Source organism: Dendropsophus ebraccatus, chromosome 13, assembly GCF_027789765.1.
Source record: "Dendropsophus ebraccatus isolate aDenEbr1 chromosome 13, aDenEbr1.pat, whole genome shotgun sequence".
Lineage (NCBI taxonomy): Eukaryota > Metazoa > Chordata > Amphibia > Anura > Hylidae > Dendropsophus > Dendropsophus ebraccatus.
In genome coordinates this window covers 74973189-74991826 of record NC_091466.1, presented here as the reverse complement: position 1 = coordinate 74991826, position 18638 = coordinate 74973189, and the positions used below count along the sequence as shown (strand labels likewise).

The 18638-nt window shown below is 43.3% G+C and overlaps 1 protein-coding gene across 5 annotated transcripts in view; it reads left to right on the top strand.

Moving 5' to 3' along the window:
• SPTBN5 (spectrin beta, non-erythrocytic 5) overlaps nt 1-18638 on the top strand; it is a 226477-nt gene that overhangs the window by 37626 nt on the left and 170213 nt on the right. For all 5 annotated transcript variants that reach the window (XM_069950563.1, XM_069950562.1, XM_069950566.1 and 2 more), the window contains 11 exons: nt 954-1084; nt 3105-3347; nt 4527-4814; nt 7341-7575; nt 7666-7805; nt 9599-9698; nt 10639-10809; nt 13418-13582; nt 15257-15483; nt 16649-16835; nt 18316-18516. In XM_069950563.1, coding sequence (XP_069806664.1) covers nt 954-1084; nt 3105-3347; nt 4527-4814; nt 7341-7575; nt 7666-7805; nt 9599-9698; nt 10639-10809; nt 13418-13582; nt 15257-15483; nt 16649-16835; nt 18316-18516 — 2088 coding nt within the window. The remainder of the gene's footprint in view (nt 1-953; nt 1085-3104; nt 3348-4526; nt 4815-7340; nt 7576-7665; nt 7806-9598; nt 9699-10638; nt 10810-13417; nt 13583-15256; nt 15484-16648; nt 16836-18315; nt 18517-18638) is intronic.

The window sequence follows — 18638 nt, the reverse complement described above, 5'->3', positions numbered from 1 at the left end:
GAGGCCTTCAAAAGACCTTAAGCATCCCCTATACCACCTTGTGTGGCCACACTTTTTAAAGTTTTGGCATCAGCATATAAATGGTTAAATTGACTGGCATCAGCGTGATCGCTGATGTCTGTCAGTAGTGCATGTCCACGGCAGAAAGCAACCAAGACCCACAGTGAAGGGATTACACTGCCAGAGTGAGCTCTGATCCCTCAGCCAAGGTCCTATTTTGGGTTCAGGAGTCCAGTGGGCGGTTCTTATTGGCAATCAACACCTTTTCTCATAATGGTGTCAGTCATAGAGTAAGATGGCCCAGAGGACTCCAAAGCTTAAAAGAGCTGCATTATTATGAAGAAAGTACAAGTTATACTAAATCTCTTTGTATGGATCTATCTGCTCTGCTCCTCCTTGTCAATATCAAGCTGCCCACAAATAGTACTTCCAGTACTTATCAGCTGCTGTATGTCCTGCATGAAGTGATGTATTCTTTCCAGTCTGGAGAGGAGGAGAGGTTTTCTATGGGTATTTGCTACTGCTCTGGACAGTTCATAACATGGACAGAGGTTGCAGCAGAGAGCATTGTCTCAGACTGGAGAGAATACACCACTTTCTGCAGGACCTACAGCAGCTGATAAGTACTGGAAGACTGGAGATTTTTTTTTATAGCAGAAAATTGCAAATCTCTGGCACTTTCTGGCACCAACTTATTTGAAAGAAAATATTTTTTGCTGAGCTAACCCTGTAAGTATAGGAGCAAGATGTTGGGATATTTTTTTCCTGAACTACCCCTTTAATTTCCTTTATTAGAACTAATTTTATTAATGTAATTTATAACTTGAAAGCTGACATCATGGGTATTGAGGAAGTAATAAATTAGGATGACTCACAGCTCATGGCTTCAGGTACCAACACATTTCGGATTAAATAATTGAGTCAATGAAGTAATATTGTGTGTTTCATTCCAGAACTTCCTGACTGATCTTGCCGCTGGGAAGGCGCGTCTAGATGAGATAAAAAACATGGCTGAGACTCTTGTCAAGATTGACCCTGATAGGAGAAATCAAATTCTGCAACATCTAAAGGCCATTGATAATAGGTATGGTCCTGTCATAGGTACTGCTTATCTGCTGTACCATGTCCGTACACAAAGGATAGGCGTACACAAAAGATGGGCGTACACAAAGGATGGGCCTAGACAGGGGATGGGATGGGCCTAGACAGGGGATGGGATGGGCCTAGACAGGGGATGGGATGGGCCTAGACAGGAGATGGGATGGGCCTAGACAGGGGATGGGATGGGCCTAGAAAGGGGATGGGATGGGCCTAGACAGGGGATGGGCCTAGACAGGGGATGGGATGGGCCTAGACAGTGCAGGGGATTGGCCTAGACAGTGCAGGGGATTGGCCTAGACAATGGAAGGGGTGGGCCTAGACAATGGAAGGGGTGGGCCTAGACAATGGAAGGGATGTGCCCAGACAATGGAAGGGATGTGCCCAGACAATGGAAGGGATGTGCCCAGACAATGGAAGGGATGTGCCCAGACAATGGAAGGGATGTGCCCAGCCAATGGAAGGGATGTGCCCAGACAATGGAAGGGATGTGCCCAGACAATGGAAGGGATGTGCCCAGACAATGGAAGGGATGTGCCCAGACAATGGAAGGGATGTGCCCAGACAATGGAAGGGATGTGCCCAGACAATGGAAGGGATGTGCCCAGACAATGGAAGGGATGTGCCCAGACAATGGAAGGGATGTGCCCAGACAATGGAAGGGATGTGCCCAGACAATAGAAGGGATGTGCCCAGACAATGGAAGGGATGTGCCCAGACAATGGAAGGGATGTGCCCAGACAATGGAAGGGATGTGCCCAGACAATGGAAGGGATGTGCCCAGACAATGGAAGGGATGTGCCCAGACAATGGAAGGGATGCGCCCAGACAATGGAAGGGATGCGCCCAGACAATGGAAGGGATGCGCCCAGACAATGGAAAGGATGCGCCCAGACAATGGAAAGGATGCGCCCAGACAATGGAAAGGATGGGCCCAGACAATGGAAAGGATGGGCCCAGACAATGGAAAGGATGGGCCCAGACAATGGAAAGGATGGGCACAGACAATGGAACGGATGGGCCTAGACAATGGAACGGATGGGCCTAGACAATGGAACGGATGGGCCTAGACAATGGAACGGATGGGCCTAGACAATGGAACGGATGGGCCTAGACAATGGAACGGATGGGCCTAGACCAGGCATGTCCAAACTTTTTTCGAAGAGTGCCAAATTTGATGAAGTGAACATGTGCGAGGGCCGACCATTTTACATGCTACATGCTATATGCTTTAAAACCCAGGCAGATAATAGCAAGCTGGATACCTAGGGGGCCGTAAAAGTTCGGAACGCGGGCCGCAAATGGCCCTCCGGCCGGACTTTGGACATGCCTGGCCTAGACAATGGAAAGGATGGGTGTACACAGGGCCTTATTCTTGCAATATAGGATATACACTGATCACACTAATATCATGTAGAATGCGCTTCCCTAGTGCACCCTGGTGCCATGTCTTCTCCAGGTAAGCAGTGTACACAAACTCATCACGCTTGTATACAATTTGCGAAAGGGGTCAGCATGGGCACTATGACCAGTTTGTGGGTACACAGCAGTGGGTGCACTGGACTTGTACAGTACAACCTTTTGTAATGGGGACAGAGTTATGGGGGTGGGAGAAACAGGACTTTGAGTGTGTAATGCAAAGACTACTGGGAAATTTAGTGTGATAGCAGTGCAGGGGAAGAGGAACAGCAAGAGAGACAGAGCAGGAGGAAATCTGCATCAGCTTAGCGGGACCAGTGCTTAACCACATGTACCTTTCTGACACCAGTTCACCACCAATTTCGCTGGAGTGCCCATTCAATGCATCTGGTACAGTTAGTGACACATAATAGGGATTAAATATCAATAATATCCTATTATCAGTCCCTCCTATAAGAGTCTTCCCCTCCAGTTCTCAGATATCAGCGTTATTGTTGGTAAACTCCATTTATCTAGCACAGTGTTCCGGATGGATTTGCTCCTAATAAACTAATATTGTAAATAAATAAAGTGCTTCTCTCTCTCAGCTGGAATCGTTTGGAAGTCCTGAAAGAAGAGAAAGGTGCCGAGCTTATCGGCCTGGCTGATGTCAAGACTTTTCTGCAAAACTGTGAGAATATGGAAATTCTAATACAAGATAAGAGAAAAGAGCTGGAGGGTTCCGAGCCATCTGGGAATCTGGAGTCAGAGGAGCGGCAGTGGAAAGCACACGAGCGGGATATCGATGTGCTGGAGAGGAAAATTGCTTATCTAAAGGCTATGGAAAAATCGTAAGTACTGCTTAAGAATTGACAATACATTTACATCTGGTCTTACAGTATATTCACACTGAGTAGAAGTGGTGGAATTCTGCATCGAAGCCCCTGCCGCGGAATGCCGCCTGCCTTAGTGTGTCAATGCGATGCCTCACACGCCTCCATTCTCCAATCAAAGAATTGACATGTCAATTCTTTGGATGGATTCCTCTAGAAAAATCCCGTAAAAGTCATTGGGGTGTTGAATTTCCACTTGAATTCTGCTCCCATTCTGCCAGAGTTGAAGAAGAGGAGGAAAACTTCCTCTTCAATTCCTCACCTATTCCTTATTGTGAACATACCCTAAAGGCATACTGCCATAAGCCCCTATTACACGGGTCAACGAGAGGGATCAAGTGACACAAACCTGTCAGGTCAGCGCTCGCTTGCTCCTCGTTCCCCATTTGTTGTCGGCGCTATTACACATGACAGCAGCGAGCAGGTAAGCGCCGGACGGGCTGCCCGGGTGATTGCTAGATCATTTGGGAAGCCTATAAGATAGCAGTGGTCTGCCGCTTCTGTTCCACGTAGCGGCGGTGGCATATCGCTGGTATCCTCGTTGTTGATTTTTCAACATGTTGCATGTCGGCTGATCATTGTTTTCTGTTACACGAGACGATTATCGACCAAATACGGCCGATAATCTCTTTGTGTAATATCACAAGTCATAGCGATGGTTTCCGGCGGCTTATTCCGGCTTTGCCGGTCTTGACATATAGGCCTTTCCCTATACCTAAACAGGGAGAGATCTATCAATCATGTCTGGTGGAACAATGAGAAGCCAGCAGGGACTGCAGCTGGGACTTGTGGTTCAGGCGGCAAAATGACTGGTTCACTTTATACTGTAGGTTCTATATGCTTAAAGAGTTTGTCAGTATTAAGGATACTGTTAGGGAATTCTGAATTAATAACAGAGGCTTCTTGTAGTGAAGATCCTTTCATTGGCTAGAATGGAATCTGGCTATAAAAAGCATCACTCTGGACCCCTCAGTACATCTGTGCTATACCTGAGGGATAACAAAATAATTTCAATGGATAATGCATCATGCCGTGACTCTACAAGGAAAGTGAGCACTTGCTACCAGGTTTCCCCATAGAATAAAGGTGGTTACTCATTCTCTACCAACCATTTATTTTTCTTTTTTTTTTCTTTAGACTGAGAGACACAAATCCCCAGGAGAGTTTAGCCATCAGAAAACAGATTGAACAAATGGAAAAGCTTCTTATACAACTAAAGGAGGAAGCTCAGGTGAAGAAGGACAAAATCCAGAAGGCCAAAGATCAGAAGACCTTCCTAGAGGAAAGCCACCGACAGATGCTCTGGATCCAAGACACAAAGGAAAAGTTAACAAGCGAAGAGATGGGCACCGATGTAACATCTGCAGAACAACTCCTCAAGGACCATCGCTACCTCCTTAAAGAGATTGAGGGTCAGCGAGATAGGTAAGGAAGGAGATGACTTTTAACTATGGGCTGTAACAAAGGTATTGAACTTGGTTAGAGATTTTCGGGTTCTTATTAAGCTTAAAGTGTAACTGTCATGTTTTTTTTTTTTTTATTGCAGAAATCAGTAGTATAAGCGATTTTAAGAAACTCTGTAATAGGTTTCATCAGCCAAAAAAGCCTCCTTCTGTACTCAAGAAGCAATTTCACAGCCTCCCCCCCCCCCCCCCCCCCCCCCCCCCCCCCGACTTCTTATCTGTGCATTATCAGGCAAATACGTCTTCATTACAGAGAAGCCAGTGAAGACGGGTTCTGCTCTCTTCATTGTAAGCCTATGAAGGGGGGAGGGGCTGAGGGAGATAAGGGAGCAGGAAGAGGTGACATGAAGGTCAGCTGTTTGTAGACTCTCTGGGCAGCTAAAACGCTAAATTCAGGTGTCAGAAAGGTCAGTGCTTATCTATGAACTTACTGAGAGAAGATTGCAGGGTGTTGTGCTGTGCAGGACTGCTCCGTGCTCAGTCACTCCTAACAGCCCCTCCCCTCTCCATAGCCACATAATGGAGACAGAAATCCTGCTTCATTTGATGTGAGGGGGGAGGCTGGGAGATTGCTTTTTCAGTACAGAAGGAAACTCTTTTAGTACATAAAACCTATTACAGAGTTTCTTAAAATCGCTTGAACTTTTGATATTTAATATTTTCAGAAAAATGACCCTGAAATGACAGTTACGCTTTAAAGAGACTCTGTCAGTAGGTTTATGGTGTCATATCGAAGGGTAACTGAACTAGTGACAGAGAGGCTAAACAGAATGATGTATCACGTACATTGCTCTGTGCAGCTGATCCAGAGATCTCCTCATGAATAACATGGACAATAAGTAGACCTCTCTGTTATGTGCATGAGCTCAGTAGTCCTGGATATTGATGAGAAGCATAAAATTCCACCCACCAGTTGCTTATTTGCAGTTATCTATCCTTGCTGTATATAGGCAGTCACCTGTCAATCAGCAGCTGGAGGGCCGGGGGAGGGGTGTGGCAGGAATCCTATTCTCCTGCATATTAGTAGAACGGCTGAACATAATGATGTAAGTAACACACCGATTTGTTCAGCATTTCTGTCGCTAGTTTATGCTGCCCTCATCTAAGTCGGTATAAACCTAGTGACTAATGCCCTTTAATGGACTAGTCAGACAACTCATTATTATGATGATGATGGTTGGATCTTTTGTGTGCAGCCATCTTCTAATAAGTTGTTATTAAGTCTGAATTAGCTTCCACTTTGTTCCCTGACAAAAAGCGTCTAAATTAAATAAGTTTTCGTATATTCAACCAGATTGGTTCAGCTGTCCTCATAATCTCAGTCTCGTGCAAATCATACATATTGCTGTGACTGTATAATCAATGAAAGGGACGTAGCGGCTTTATTGAAAATATATCCATCTATAAAGGACCCCATACACTTTAGTGAAAATGTGTCCATACCTGCTGTTTTTGTGCGATTCGTCATCAATCAATGATGGATGATGTATAACAAGGGCTCGATTATATTGCATGTAGGGAGGTGCGCTGCCGCCGCTAGAGCTGTCTGGCAGTGGTTTATCTCCTCTTACTATATTGAGAGCAGTTGTTCAAGGTGTATGGGCACCATCGGTCCTAGAAAACTTTTAGGGTAGCTTCACACATACCGACATACAGATGTACGATTTTCTGCTGCAGATCCGCAGCGGATCCGTTGCGATATGGTACATGTGAAGCTACCCTTAACAAGTATCTCTGGTATCCTTTACTCCATTATAGTCTAGAGGAGTAATGTGTCAGAAGAAGCAAGTGGCCGGGGAGTCGAGCACACTCACGCAGGGCTCTGTCCCCTGCTGTATCTTCATATTACAATAGCGATCAATAAGGCCTTATTCACACGTTCAGTAAAGTTGTCCGTTTTTCCGTATCCGTAATCACGGTTCAACTGAGAGCACATTGATTTCTATTGGGCTATTCACACAGTCCGTGTTAATCTTTAAAAAAAAAAAAAAAAAAAGGACATGCTCTAGTGCGGATTGTGATTGCGTTACAGATTACCAATGTAAGTCTATGTTTTTCACGGACGTCACGGATGTCACATCCGTGATGTCCGTACAAAAACACGGATCAAATATATGCAAACCAGCACTATTCACATTTTAAGGAAATGGATGCAATACGGATGAATTTATATGGACCATGGAGTAAAAATAGCGGGAGGTTTTGCGGTCCAGAAAAATTACTGAACGTGTGAATGAGGCCTAACTTTTGAATGCCTGATGACATGTCGAAAATTATTTATAGTGACAGGTACTCTTTAAGGTCAGACATCACCATCAGAGAAGATGCAAGCAGCATTAGGCCGCATTGACTTGTTTATTATATTGAATGCAAGTCTTGACAAGTCTCGCAAATCTGTCTGCGTAAAAGGACCCTTCTACCTGTCTATATCAGTGATGTGTGTATGCGGCCCTACTTTGATAATAGTTTCATCTTTTGTTGCACACAGAATCATTGAGCTCCAGCAGATGGGTACAGCCGTGTTCCAGACCAGCGATAGCCCTGAAGTGCGGGATTCCTTAGTGAGCCTCAGTCAGGGCTACAATGAGCTCAGCGATTTGTGGGTACAAAGAAAACAGAAACTGGAGCAGGGTTTGGAGCTGCAACAATTTCTGCGAGAGGCGGGCAGCATTAATGCAGCCCTTTCCAGCCATGAAGCTTTCCTGAGGGTGAATGATCTCGGGGTAAGCCTGCTTAGCTCTAATATGCTTGGTTTATGTTATTCTGTGGACATATTTTATAATTTGAACCTTTTTACATACTTTTTTTTAAAGGACCAGCTGGATACAGTCCAGAGCCTTCTGAACAGACATAAGCAGTTTGAGAAGGTTTTGGCAGCTCTCAATAATCGGGTGACCAGTCTTCGGACGAGCGGAGAGTCCTTAGTGGCAAAGGATCATTTTGCCAGTGCCCTGTAAGAACATTTTTCTTAACCAGTGTACAGCTGTCTCCCGTATGGTGGTAATACTATATGAATTGTTTAAGGGTAAATCTAGTGTGTTTTATTAGGTATACTGCCCAAAAACATATTATTTAAAGTAATACAGTCATCCCTCTTACCCCTGATATATACCAGAATAAAACTTCTTCTGCGTCTTCTTTTTTTACTCTAAAAAATAGCAAATTTCTTTGGTGGACAGTGTCAACTTGGCGGGGCTTCATGACAGTTCCTCCCTTTCCCCAGCCAGGAGATGGTGCCCAAGCTCCACCTGGTTGATGCTTTTAACCGATCAAATGAAGCAAGTGGAAGGGGGGTGACAGTATAACTGTAAATGGCATTTGGTAAAATGGGTATAACAGCAATGTAAGTGCAACTTAAAAGCATTAAAGTCATTTTTAATATTTGGGGGGTGGGAAGGCTGTTCCTGAGACCTTCCTCCAAATGTCAGATGATATAGCAAGGTTAAGCATCCCGCTAAATGGCAGTAACTTATTAAGGCATCATTCTCACTCATATTTTGTATGTTTTAGTCAGTATTTTACAATGTTAAATACTGATGGTAAATACCTAGATACAGAAGTGTGGAAGGCTTCTTTCATAGTCTGTATTAAAATAAATGGCAGAATGGGTCTGCGTTTTGGTTATCTGGTCAAAATTATTGCATCTGCAACATGAAAGATTTAAAGTGAATCAGTCACCCCCTGACCACCTACTGAGCTAGTGGCACTGCCTTATAGCGATCAATAAAAGTTTTCATACCTTTCTTGCCTGTGTCTCTGTATTTATTTTCATATAAAAGCACCTTTATTTAAGTGCCAAATAGGTGGGGCCTAGGTTTCCCTCGAGCCTAGCATAGCTTTGCCTCACTGTGCTGCATGTCCACTCCTGTGCCTTAAAAGTGATGAACACTGTGCATTCAGCACAGTGAGGCATGGTAGTGCTAGGGCCCAAGAAACCCTAGGCCCCGCCTCCTTGACACTTTCACAGATTAAATAAAGGTGCTTTTTATGGAAAACAGGCACAGACATAGGCAGGAAAGGTGTGCTCTGAATACTTTAAATTGACGTCTATCCAGCGGGTGCCTTCAGCTCTGTAGACAGTCAGGGGGTGACAGATATATTCTAAGATCTGCAATATAAATCACTTTCCGCATTGAGTTTTGTACAGATTTGTTCTGCAGCACCTTAAAGGTGAACTCTGGCCAAATCTAAAAATGGCAGGCAGGTAGGCATTGGGCGGTGGGTGAGGGTCATAATAAAGAAATTATACTTACCTGTGCACGTGACCCCTCAGTGCAGTGTCACCGCTCACAGATGCCCATAAGTGTCCTGTAACTTCTGGCCTGGTGATATCACCTCCCGGTTCAGAAATCTCCGCTCAGCCAGTCAGTAACTGGGCAGTACACCTCTGCAGTCACTGACAGGCTGAACAAGTACCGGGACATGGCGATGCAGGAAATTGGGAAAAAGTGAAGACCGGAGGCTGTTAGTGAGCTGGTGATGGTATGCTGTAAGGGCATGGGGACAGGTAAGTATGACTTCTTTATAATGGTGCCCTCACCCCCTGCCCACCTGGGATTTTTAGATTTGGCATGAGTTCTGCTTTAAGGTGCTGCAGAACAAATCTGCTGTGGAAAGTATGTGCGGTTGTAGCACCCATATGTGATGATCAGTAACTCCCATTGTTCCCATTTCTCTTGAGGAGAAATCTGGAAGTGTATTTATTATAAATGATGAATATAGAATCATTAATATTCTCTCTGACAGCATAAAGCAGAGGGTGACTGACACTCAGAAGAGATATGATCACTTGGAGCAAAAAAGTGAAGAAAGACAAAAACGTCTCCTGGATTCATTGAGACTTCAAGTAATGTATTTTTCTAGAAATTTTCTAATGCAATACCATCCAGGTCTACATAAACATCTCATATAAGGGTGATTGGGTGATGTATATTTAATATACAGCTGCAGGTCATGTAATGACAATATCACACATCAGCCCAAGGCAACCGCCCATCTAATGATGGTTGGTGTTGGCAATTTCCTAATGGCTTCCAGTAACAACATATTGTTTCCTTGTAAAAATAAAAAACTTAATTTTAAGTTAAAATATCTTAAAGGGAAACTCTAAGCAGGTTCGTCCATACGTTTACACCTGCTTATTTATATTCAGGTGTACATAAGCAGGCTCATGTCCTGTATGGACAAGGGCTGCTGTTCCTGCACATGCTTGGTATAAAGACCTGCCTGCTTATGTATACCTGAATATGTATAAGTAGGTGTGCATGTAGGAGGTGGTGAGTGGAACAGTGCACTGGAAAGGGGGGGGGGCAGAGGAGTACCCCATTGCACCAAAGGAGATAATTAACATGTTTCTTTAGGAAATAATTTAGCAAAAATGGTGAGACATATGACAAATGAAACAGAAGTGGCACATGGAAGGGAAGTGTATGGACAAACCTGCTGATCGTTTCTCTTAAAATTTGAGAAAGATTGATTAAAAATTTTCTTAGTCGTACTTTGTATATATTATGGTGCAAATAAAAGGTTCTCCAGAGGTCTTTATTAATAGTTTTGCTTATTTTTGCTTCTACAGCCTCTGTAGCTTGCTGTGTGAGCGCTTCTCCCTATATTTGTACACAACATATACTATATAATTCTCCACTGTATGCTGCCTTGTGTCTGCTCTCCTCTATCTACAGCCTGTTTGAGCTGTCTCTATGGATTCCATCGCATCTCCATATCCTTTAAATGTTGTTTTCAGAACAGATCCAATTTTACATTAACATTTTCTACCTTATTTAAAGGAATTTAAAAGAGATGCCACAGAACTGTTGGTGTGGATGGAGGAGAAGTATAAAATTGCTCTCGATGAGTCGTATCGGGACCCAACTAATATTCTGCGTAAATTAAAGTGGCACGAAGCTGCTGAGCGAGAGATGGATGCGAACCAAGTGCGCTTTGAAGACTTGGTAAAGGTTTGTGCATTCACCTATATAATATACTGAGAAAACATTACTATCATGTGTTGGATAGCTACAAAACCACAACATTTTGGGAATAAGACCCATCCCCTGTTTTCCTCTGGATCAGTCTGATAGGATAATATGTTAAAGTGAATGCACCATTTTCTAAGTTTTTCACTACCTTGTTGACAATGGTGCGGAGATCCCGGTAGCGTGGTCAATTTTTCAAAACGGCGCCCAGTTCCCATGCTTGACACTGGTTTCTACATGTACACCGGTCTGCTATATGCACTGGAGGCGGCCCAGTCTAATGATATCCCCTCGGTGATGCGGCCAGGCTTGATTCCAATAAGGTGCAACACCGAAGGGAACATAGGAACCAGGCGTTGTTTTGAAAAATGAACTGCGCCATTGCCAGCGCCATCAAGGTAGTGAAAAAAAAAAAAACAATTTCTGTTAGCTAATGGTACATTTGTTTTAAATGGCCACTGTCACTTTAAAAAATAAAACAAAAAAAAAGAAAATTCTTTTTACATGTCAAATTTTTTTTTTTTATTAGTTGGGGTCTGAGGGTGCTGACGGCACGGATTGTTAGAGCAGGGTAAATCGCTTGGCTGAGTGCTTCATTCCCAGGCATTGCTGCCTTTTATCAGTGAGCAGAGATTGCAGCGAGCTGGGGAGAAAAGCAGGGAGACAAACGTTTTTCCCGGCTTTGTCAAACAATCGGTGGGGGGCTGTATATCCATACCCTAACTGCTTTGAAAATTTTATTTGCCCATAGGACATTTGAGAAGTCTCTTTTAAAGTGCCACAAGCTGAAATGTTTTAGATCTTACTATGTAATTACTGTATATTTTTATTCCACTACAACCCTGCTACACCAACATAGCCACGTTTGAGTCAGACGCCTCATTGTTTGCCTTGTAAAGAACATCTGTAGGCACTGAAAATATTGACTTTTTGATGACTGGTTTGACCTAAAATTATCAGCTTCTAATGCTGGCGTCCACGTGCCAAATGCAACAACTGTGGTAATATCCATCACCTCCAGCTGGGAACCATCTAATAAATTATATTTCTTGTATATATTTCGCTGCTTTTAGTTTGTAACTGTTGGACTGAAATTTAATGTTCCCTACGATGCTTTGTGGCTAAACCATTCCGTTTAAAGGGAATGCGTCATCCGAAAATGTATATAAATAACCAAGGATTCCAGCTCACCCCCCTGTGGACGCCCCCGCCCTAGCCCAGATTCAGCATCGGCTCATAACAAGATCTCTTAGGGTGAAACTTACTGTTTTATAGAACTGTGTTTTACCCCAAGAGTTCTCGCTGGATTAAAGAATTAGTAGCACTTATCAATGTAGAAATCCAAAACCCTGATAAACAAGCGTGCTGATGAAAGACATAAAGGATATCCAAAATATATTGTCCGGACAAAAGGAACCGCTAAGTTTTCAGAAAGGTTGGTATATTGCATCTGCCTGTGAACAAACAGCAGGACAAACCCCCTCATGTGACCTGTGGTTTAAAGTTTTAACAAATTTTACATTTTACTAATATTAAACATATCGGGCCTCATTTACTAACAATGCGTTAATTTTAAAGCACAGATCCTCTTCGGCGGGCTTTTGGACAAAAATTATGGGTTTTTCAGGTTGTGTTGCACACCTTTAGTAAATGTGTCAGAACACTTAACCGATAGGAAAAATGGACAAAAACACAACAATTTGCGGCCAGGAACACGTTCGATTTAAAAAAAAAAAAAAAAGATCAAAACTTATTTAAACAATGGGGCTTATTTACTAATATTTCATTTTACTATTTAACTTATCAAATGATCCTGAAATCTTGTTTGTTTTTACTCTGGCCACTAAGCCTAATAATATGTTCCTGTTCTATAGAAATCACTTCTTATCAGTCTCCTCCTTATCTTCGCAGGAAGCACTAAAAGGTGATATCAGTATAAAGATATGATATGGTCAGAGCTCAGTCTCTCACCCTCCCTCCAAACAGGTCACACATATTGTCTAGAATATTTTCCTATGAAAGTCAGTAGGGCCTCCACCAGTCTATTGGGTCCTATTCTTATGAGGCTGCTGTAAAGCATATCTCTAAATGCTGTTAAAAGCAGCTTAGGCAAGATGGATGCCCTCATAATAACATAAAACAAACAAATACATTTACAATCAAACTTGGCTGGTAAAAAAAAACTTGTTGACACAATCCCTTATGAGGATATAGTGTGCGTGTTCCTTAGAATTGCGCCCCAGTATTGATAGTGGAGCCTGCCCTATACCTTACTGTATTCTTCACTACCAGTGGTGTTCCTGTTTTAGGACATGTGACAGCTGTACTAGGGATATTGTTATCATACAGAACAATCTTATTCCTTTCTCATCCATGGTGTCATTTTATAATTCCCCATAAGTGAATGAGAATACAACAAAAGGTAATGGAGCGAGTACAATAGACATTATAGCCTAACCCAATAATGAATCCTGAAGTATCAGCAGTCTACACAATGGTCGATGACAATTGGCTATGCATGTTTTCCGCTCTAGGCCTAAGCAGAATATGATCTGAGTGTGTTCCTCCATCCTTATGTATTCGGTAACAGGTTGGACAGCAGCTGCTTAGAGAAGATCATTATGAGAAGGCCTCCATTGAGCTGAAGATGCTGGAAGTCACCAAGAAGTGGGAAGAGTTAAAGAAAAAGATGGCCGATAGAGGAGACAAGTTGCGGCAGGCAGGACAGCAGGAGCAACTGATGGAATTGTTGCAGGTCAGACTATATCATATACAGAAGGAACGAATATCATGCGTTTGTCCCGTGCGGCTACAACATCAGGACACTCGAAAAACATTTAAAGAACAGCCACATCCAAACACAGAAGTGGACTCTCTTCCCTGTACTGGCATCTGTGAGCTATACAGGGAAGAGAGACCGGAGCTGCTGTCTTAGGTTGGGTTCATGTATGTATTTTTGTGCCCATTTTACAGCTGTATGTACAGGCCTGCAAGTGGGCCAGGATTTACAGCTGTAATACGAATGTAAAAATGGGTCTGGATTATGCTAAACGTATTACTATGGTACCCTGCTCTCTTCAGTTGTAGGATTTGTTAGGTACATGTTAGTTGTATGGCAAGCCCTGGTTTGGGGCCATTATGTGGCTGGTAGTATGGGCAAACTCTGGAAACCCACTCTCCAATATATTAGAGGAATGGAGACCCCCCAAACCCCAGTTCAGCACCAAATAGATGAGGAGATGAGGAGACAGCCATTCATGACTCTCTCCCCACTGTAGATGTGGGAGTGTATTCCCTGTATCTGTCCTAATCCCCACTCATCAGACATTTATGGCATGTAGTGTACATGTCTGAATACCCCTTAAGGGTTATCGAGAAGTTTTCCTCTATATGTGTTCAGAGTGCTGTTAAACCAATACATTTCCCCTTCACTCCGCCCCTTCTCCATCTCAGTGTAAGTCCCTGGTGCAAGCCCTTCCTTGTGTTGGTCTTGGCACAAGGACCTTCCTGATCAACCAAAGGCTGATGTTAGAAACTGATTAGCGGAGATGCTTGTGCACTACAGACTTAAGCACAGTAAGAGATATTCTCCCCAGAATTACATTGCCCAATGTTCTGGGGGAAGCAAGCTGACATTGTGCATGATCGTTGCCTTTCAACATGTGCTATTACCTACTATTGATCAGTAGGTAATCGGCCAAGTATTTCCGACAGTCGTTCAGTGTAATAGTGCCTTAAAAGATCTTGCTTGTCGGTGTTTCAGCAAGCTAGACCATAATATTGGATTTATGGAGGAGATGACACAAATATCAGATTAGGGTCCCACCTAGTTTATCATTGGAAATGATCTAAGAACTCCTATTAAAGACAAACAAAGAAGTCCCAACAATGGGAGTCGGATTTATTCATGTCTGTTTTTTTAATCCATAGAGATTGCATCAATTAAATCTTCTACTCTGTGCTTCCTTTGTGTAGATAGATTTATATCCAAGTAAACCATTCTATGGAAATATTTTAGCCTCTTAATGACATAAACATATAGTAGACAGCAGAATGTGTCGCTCCCTGGTTATAGGATTGACGTTCGGCCACAAAATCTTTTTTAAACCTGAAATCAAAGCGACCACGGCTATATTTCCATGTGTTCTCCAGTTTGGCGGTTCAATGTTTATAGGTGCTGAACTTTACTTGACACCAGGGCTTACTTACCCTGATCTTGGCAGTAAGCATTGGGTGAATGTTATTTATTAGTAATCTACTTCATAAAAATGATGGATTTATTTCAGCTACTGATCAGCTGTGAATTAATAAAGCAATATATTCATTTTATTGCAATATTAATGGTTCTCTTGGGGGTACGGAGAATGTGACGGAGAAGAATAAAATTAAAAAAAAAAGTGTCCAACACCTCCTAATGTTTCTAATGCAGGATGCCAAAGTTAAGATTGAGAAGATAGAGAAGGTTCTGCAGTCCCCAGAGGCTGGCCATGACCTGAGAACCAGCCGAGACCTGCTCAAAGAGCACCGTCAGCTGGAAAATGAGAGCAGAGAGTTGGCTGATAAAATGAACTCCATCGTGTCCCGGGCTCAGAAGATGGCCACCAATCATTTCAACTCACAAAGGATCATGGATGAAACCATGAAGTATCTGAGAAGGTAACTAAGTGTATATGACTTCTGAACGTACAAAAAGAATATAAACGAGAAATCTTTCACAAGTAACCTGTCTGCAGAACTAAGGATATTGGTGGTTCCCATGAGGATAAAGTAAACTGATGCATTATGTGAAGTTCAAATGGAACTATTAGCCGGTTAGACGAATCTAATCTGCTGATTATTATTATTATTTATTTATGCAATTTATTCCAGAGCGCTATACAGGCGACAGGGGTAACAAGCGGGAAATATTGAGAGCATGTACCAGCAGTTTTGTGGAGTCAGGGGTGAGAAAAGAGCTGATTCTGGAAATGTTTTTGAGGTGAAAGCGGCAGGAGGTGGTCAGGGCCTGAATATGTGGTTTAAAAGACAGGGCAGAATCAAAGGTGACCCCCAAGGCAGCGGACTTTGGGGACAGGGGACAGAGAGCAGCCATTGATAGTGATTGACAAATTAGACGGCAGGGTAAACCGGGATGGGGGGAAAATGATAAGGCCGACAGACACTCTGGAATCCTGATAGCTCCCTAGTGGGCACGGGGCACTGAGGATGAAGGTATATCTCTTACCTTTATCCTCAGCGCCCAGTTGTATTATTACTTGTGCCCAGTAAGCTGTTAGGAACACTGAGGAGGTGGCCGGATTGGGGCTCGGAGGGTCGGTAGCCACACCCTCCATTGCTAATCATTAGAGGGAGGCAGGCTGGCTAGGGGCCATAGCCTCCCAAACCCCCGGGCCGTGATTGGCCCCCTTCATTGATAATCTTTAGGGAGGGGCTACGGCCCATGGCTGGCCCGCCCTCTAATGATTATCAATGAAGGGGTTCGGCTGGGGGCAGGCCAGCTTGGTGCTCAGATCAATAAACCATAGCAGATTGTGGCTCACCCCTGTCCTTCCTATTGAGAAAATAAGAATGTTTAGCCAAGTCAAACCTTCATGTGTATGAGAATGCCCATAAACATGGATTCCATGGTCCGTGCATTTTCCAGGAGCCCAGGGTGCAAAGAAAACAAATGCCCTTGTGCTGCCTAGGCTCCATAGACCTTATTGCCTTCATGGTCCATGATTGCAGGTGACCCATGGATTACACTCTGTGGCCCATCTGCGTGTCGCAGTTTCGTTATATGTTTATTGTATAAAATATACTGCCCTTTTTCTCTTTGCAGGTTTGAATCCCTACAAGAGCCTTTGACCAAAAGAGGGGAATTTCTGCAGGCCAAAGTAAATCAGTATGAGTTTTATCACTACTGTGACCTTGAGATGACTTGGATTGCCGAAAAGATGCCCATTGCCAGCTCCACTCATTATGGCAAATCGCTGGATGCAGCACAGAGTTTGCTTCAGAAACATAAGGTACCGTGGCATTGGGCGTACCCCATGATTCCTGTTTGAACACTTGTGTTAACAATTTAAATTACGACAATCAACATAATATATTCCGATTTTAGTGAAAGTACAATATGGTTATGGTTAGAAACTTTTGATTTGTATTCTTCTCTGCAATACACCATACTTACCTTGCCTGATCCCCACTGCACCTGTTCTGACTTGTCCTGACCCCCGCTGCTCCCCGCTTCCTCTGGAAATTTTGTTCCTGCAGAAGAAGTCCTACTCAGTGGATGATGCAGGTCACAGCTACGGCCAGGGATTGGCTGAGCAGGCTTTGACTTAAGGAGTAAATGTCAGAGATAGCAGGAAACCGCATTTAGTGATGGGGGATTGGGGAAGGTGAATTTTTTTTTTTTTCTTTCTAGCATTTGAAATCCTCTGTCCAGAGTACACCATTTCATCTCAGTTATATACATAATATAGGCTTAAATCATGTTTTCAACAAGTAGCACTGTTTTATCTGTCAAAATGACTGACACCGCGCCAGAACTTAACAGATCAAGTTGGAGATGTCTTTTAGATGCCGCTGGTAATGTTGTAAACAGATGTCACAATGTGAACATAGTCTTACTTACCAATTGCTCTCTTAAAGCAAGGACTGCACTGGGATCTATATAAATATAATATGGTGGCTGAAAGTTTAGGGAGACTTTATTTAAGCCCCATTTTTTTATGACATGTTCAGTAATATAAACTGTTTCCATAATATTGGCAAGCTGTTAGACACCCCTGGGATTTACAGGGGACGTTTAAGGCCTATTGGATAAAAGCTGTATTGAGGAAAGTGAACGTTTTATTGCTGGTTGCTGTCAGGCACAATGGAGCCATGTTATTCCCACCATTTGGCTTGGCGGGTGGATTTGCAGTAGACTGTGCATTTTCCACAAACTTGTTAAATAGAAGCCACAGAGATGGCATATGCGGTGTGTGTTCTGCAATGACTAATACCGGCGGCTTTTCTTGTGAAGAACATATTACTGTTAGTGTAGACCTTTCCAGTTCTGCTTCTTTTGCATCCCGTGTCCAGGACTGAACAGGTCCCCCCAGGACTGAGCAGTTCCTGTGCTGTTTTAATATATTGCTCTGTCTTGTAAGGCCGTTTGGAGCACTGGCTGTCCCCAGAGCGCCCATCTGGCCCGCCTCTGGTCCACTGGCTCCATTGTAATTATTAGGAAGGGGCGGATTGGCACTCGGTGCTCCAAACATCCTTGCTGAACAAAGCACTATATTAAAACAGCCCAGGAACAGCACTGAAAATATAGGTAAGATACATACCTTCATCCTCAGCGCTCCGTGTAAAGTAGGGGGCTATGAGCAAGTTAGTTTCATCTAACCTGCTTATAGTTCGCCTTTAATAGCTTATATTTTCAGCATATGCTGTTAGTCTATTTCCACTTTAAGAACTCCATAGAAGCAATGACTTATTTCATCTCTTGTTGTGTAGGAGTTACAAGTAGAAGTCAACGCGCACAAGCAGCAGCTACGCCGAGTCCTGGAGATGGGCAACTCTTTGATCGCAAGCGGCCACCGAGAATCTCACAACATCTCTGACAAGAATAAGAAGCTTCAGGCAGCCTGGGCAGAGCTGGAAGAGGCATGTGAGAAGAGGATGAGGGGCTTACAGGATTCAGTCAGCTTCCAGAAGGTTAGAGATCACATTCGGCTACTTCACACTTCTGGCATTCCGTTCTTCTAATTTTTTTTAAGAAATAAAGTCTTTACTGATGGCATCTGTGTCAGGGAAACACGTGGTAGTTTACTGTTAAT